The 4,160-nt window shown below is 50.0% G+C and overlaps 1 protein-coding gene across 1 annotated transcript; it reads left to right on the forward strand.

The window, feature by feature from the left end:
* Positions 1-1,194: 1,194 nt before the first annotated feature.
* LOC123052473 (putative syntaxin-131) lies at positions 1,195-3,664 on the forward strand. Its single transcript, XM_044475658.1, has 10 exons — positions 1,195-1,461; positions 1,588-1,636; positions 1,722-1,908; positions 2,223-2,265; positions 2,354-2,414; positions 2,545-2,570; positions 2,665-2,739; positions 2,846-2,926; positions 3,045-3,107; positions 3,239-3,664. The coding sequence occupies exons 1-10, from the start codon at positions 1,294-1,296 to the stop codon at positions 3,401-3,403; spliced, it is 918 nt and encodes a 305-aa protein (XP_044331593.1). The 5' UTR covers positions 1,195-1,293; the 3' UTR covers positions 3,404-3,664.
* The last annotated feature ends 496 nt before the right edge of the window (positions 3,665-4,160 follow it).

Below are 4,160 nucleotides of genomic sequence, written 5' to 3' on the forward strand. Positions count from 1 at the left end.
ACGCGAGGAGGGTGGCGTCATCGTCCTCGGCAACGACGAGGAGGGCGAGGCCGGGCCGTCCAACCCCCCACCGTGCATTGGCGACCCTGGCCAGGGGTGCAGTAGGGACGGTGGCGGCTCCGGCGGGGCGCGCGACGACGAGGCGGCGGCGGCGACTACACCCGTTTCTACAGGCTCCTCGGCATGTAGATGGCAGGCGGCGGCCGCGGCGTAGCAGGGCTAGGCGTAGTTCCAGGCGTAGTTTGCATGTTTATCTGTTTTTGTACAAATTTCTATGAAATATCGCCGACTTCGCGCGATTTGGGCGACGACCTGGGGGCGTCAACTGGGAACGCAATCGCCCCCACGCGCCAAGCAAACGCCGGTTCGGCCTCAGGCGGGTTTTTTTCGGCGTCCTGCGGGGCGAACGGCTGGAGATGCTCTGAAGCCCTTTGCATCTTCGCTGAGAGTGCACTCCCAATGCAAACGAAGCGTAACCTTGGTGCAGTGCAGTTGGCTAGGGGCATCTCGATTTTGGCGGTCGCAAGAAAATGTCAGGCTCTTTCCGCTGACACGGGCGAGGCGCACGAAAAGGAGAACGTGTACGACGCTTGGCCACTGAGGCAGTGACGACGACCAACTGGCAGTTTACGTTGGAGCTGCCAGTCACGCCACTACGCTCGCGACTGTCGAGACGTCCGCGGTTTGCTACGGTAGGTTCACTTGGTCTCGCTCGGGTCGCGGTGCAAAAAGCTTGTGCATGGACTGGGTGGATCGATTTGCTACGGCCCTCACCGATCTACTCCACTTGCCAAAAAAGCTCGTATCCGTCTTGCTTTGACGCTCGCCTGCTCTGGGGAAGTTGAGTAGCATGCATGGTGCTCCGTCCAATCTTGGCAGCTGCATTGCATAATTACATTGCCATTCTGAGCATTTGTGTAGCTGTGAGTGATGTGTGTGATGTGTGCGAGAGAGAGAGAGAGAGAGAGAGAGAGAGAGAGAGAGAGAGAGAGAGGTGGAGAGGACAGAGAGAGAGGCCACGAAGCTTGGCGGAAGCTTCGTCCACACCGCGTTTCACTTGTCACCGATGTTTATCCGAGCAAAGAAAAAACTCTCACCGGGAAACCTCTACTCGCTTCTCTGCTGGCTACACTGCTATATATGGCCCCATCCATCGATCGCACGCAAGGCACCGCCACAAGGCTCCTCATCTCCTCCTCCTTCTTCTTCATCTCTCTCTCTCTCTCTCTCTCTCTCTCTCTCTCTCTCTCTCTCTCTCTCTCTCTCTCTCTCTCTCTCGGTGCTAGCTGCAGCATGAGCGATCTCCCGCCGGCGGCGGCGATGGGGGGCGAGCGGGACATCGAGCTGGGCCTTCCCACCACCAACACCACATCAGGCTACACGCTTCAGCACATTCTCGAAGATATCCGCCAGTTCTCGACGCTGCTGGGCAGCACGCCCACGATGCTTCACAAGCTCGAGGTAAGAGAAACGCTCATGCCCATCCTTTGCTCCCCGGGCCACAACGTGTTTGTTTTCCATGAGAAAATTGGCCTTTTTCCTCGCACTTACTTTGCACAATTTGCTCTTCTTTCTCCCCACCTCCAGGAAGCCAACAAGGAGTTGAAATCGGCCGCTGAATCTGCTGCAGTGAAAGGTGCAAACTCCAGCCGTTAGCTTGCATTTCATTTCTAAGCGCGTGGTTTATCTAACTGGTGCATTTCTTATGGCAAACCTTGCAGAAATCAAGGGGCGCATGGAGAAAGACATGGATGAGGCGGTGAAGATGGCGCGGATCATGAAAGAGAAGCTAATCAGAATCTTCCAAGGCGTGCTGGTTCCAGTTCTGAACAATATGTCAACCGGTCATGCATATCCAGGGCTCACTGTTCCTATGACCCTGGATCCGTCAACGCTGTCCATCATCACGTAAGAAAGATCTTGATCCATTCATCTGTGTAGCTTAATCATCTAGGGTATGTTAACTGCTACTGTAGTTGTTAGTCTACCAGATACTAGTACCTCTGTAAAGAAATATAAGAGTGTTTAGGTCACTTCTTTAATGATCTAAACGCTCTTATATTCCTTTCTTTATGGAGGGAGTAATTCCTGCGTGTACGTCTGATCTCGAGAAACACTGCTAGTTAGCGCAAGTTCGTTTGGCGCGGTCAATTAAAAACAGTTCATACAGTCCTTTCCTTCAGCAAAAGGGTGAAATTTGACTAGCGTTTCGGTCATTACAGGGCACTGAAGATAAAGCTTAAGGAAAGAAAGAAAGATCTTGAGGTGTGCTTATCTAACTCGACATCCATCTTCTGTGGCAAATCAAATTAAAGATCTTTCGGTGTAGCGATCTAATCCGCGCCTGTTGCAGAATCTGGGAAAAGCTATGCAGGAAGAGTACATAGAAGTGGTTCAGAGCAGGATTTTCACAGGTGAGGAACTAAACTTGGTTCAACTTTCTTCATTTTGCTTTCTGGTTGCTCAGAACTTGTGTATGAATGGCCTTGCGTTGCGTTACCCTTTTTTGTGAGAATTCTGAACCTTGTGCGTGCCGTGGAACAGTCACCGGAGTAAAGCTCTCTGATGAGGTAAGCATCATGCTAGCTGTACTACGTACTACACTAGGTAGGAGGGCATACATTGCTTTTCCCATCTCACTGCCATGGCACAAAACATAAGCAGGTGATTCGCGTGATCGACACCAGCAGCATCATGCAGATGTTTGAGCACAGAGTCCATGGAATAGGTCCAGAGCAGGTCCGTTTTCCATTTCACTAGTTAGTTAGTAGTAGTAATAATTCTAATCACTCAGCTAACGACTCGATTTCGTCTTGGGAAAACTTGCGCTTGCTTTGTTGCACAGGCCAGCGCCATAGGGGAGGAAATCAAGGAGCGGCGTGCTGCGGCCATGGATCTCGGCAAGAAGAATGCTGAGGTGCAAAAGGTAAGCAATCTTCTTGGTTATAGTAGACCGCATGCAGCAGCTTTCGCCAAATGTGTTTTTGTTTTGTTTGCGCGAAAGGCCTGATGTTTACTTGACGGCAACTGTGTTTCGTTGGCAGAATTTCAGGGAGATGCTGGCGCTTGTCAAAGCGCAGGAGAAAATAGTCAAGGCACTGAGTCAGGTCGATCCGTGGCTCCCTTTTCATTTCGCCTGCCAGTCTCTTTACTTGGTCGATATATGTTTGTGGATGTGCCTGGGAGCTAAGCTAATGCTTGGTGCTGAAAAATGAAAATGTGGTGCCAAGTCCGTCAGAGTGCTGAGGCCCGTGCACGATCTGCTGCGGAGGAGCTGGCCCGTGCGCGATCTAGGGTCCAGGAACTGCGCGAGGAGATGGAGGAGACAAAGCTGCTCATCGCACTGGTTGTGATCCTCTTCTTGTTGTGCATCGTCGCGGTTACCCTCGGAATCTCCGGCTGACCACTTACGGAGTAGTACTTGTTCCTACCTAGTACTTCCATTGCATGGCACGCAACTGGGATTTTAGAACAATTTTATATCGTGGCATGGCAGCAGTGACTTGTTTCGTGACTTTCGTGGGAGTGGTATGCTAGTAGAACTTCTGGGATTGCTGTAATAATGTCCAATCATGTGTGTGCGCGGGCGTTGTTTCCTCGACCGTGTGGAGATGCTTTCCTCGACCGTGTTTCCCAACACGTAGTATTTGCTTAGTTGTGTGGAGATGCTTTTCTCGACCGCGTTTCCCAACACGTATTTGCTTAGTTGTGTGGAGATGCTTACACTAACATTTCACTATGTTGCACTCCTTCGGACACAGCCACACTATAGAGAAACCGAGTGTAAATTATCGAGGGGTAGGTTATATGTCGAGTGCATGAAAAAGAAAATAAACTCGGCAACTAGTGTACGCTCGGCAAACAAAGGTGTGTGCCGAGTAGTACTACCCGAAAAACACTAAGGATTCCGGCAGAAAAAAATAACTCCACAAAGAATGAGTTCTTAAAAAAGAAAAGAACACGGGTCCTTGTTTCTTTTTTGCTCTTTGTTTTTTTAATGCGTAAAATATTTTTGATGCTTTCCCTTTCAATTGTGTTTCTTTATTATATCCTCTTTCTCTTCAGGTCGTTAATATTTCCCACCCTTTCTTCTCGTCTGTTTCCACTCGCTCTCTTTGCCGCCCATTTTTCATCAATGTTTCATTATTATGTTTTTTCCT

The sequence above is a fragment of the Triticum aestivum genome, chromosome 2D (assembly GCF_018294505.1).
Source record: "Triticum aestivum cultivar Chinese Spring chromosome 2D, IWGSC CS RefSeq v2.1, whole genome shotgun sequence".
Lineage (NCBI taxonomy): Eukaryota > Viridiplantae > Streptophyta > Magnoliopsida > Poales > Poaceae > Triticum > Triticum aestivum.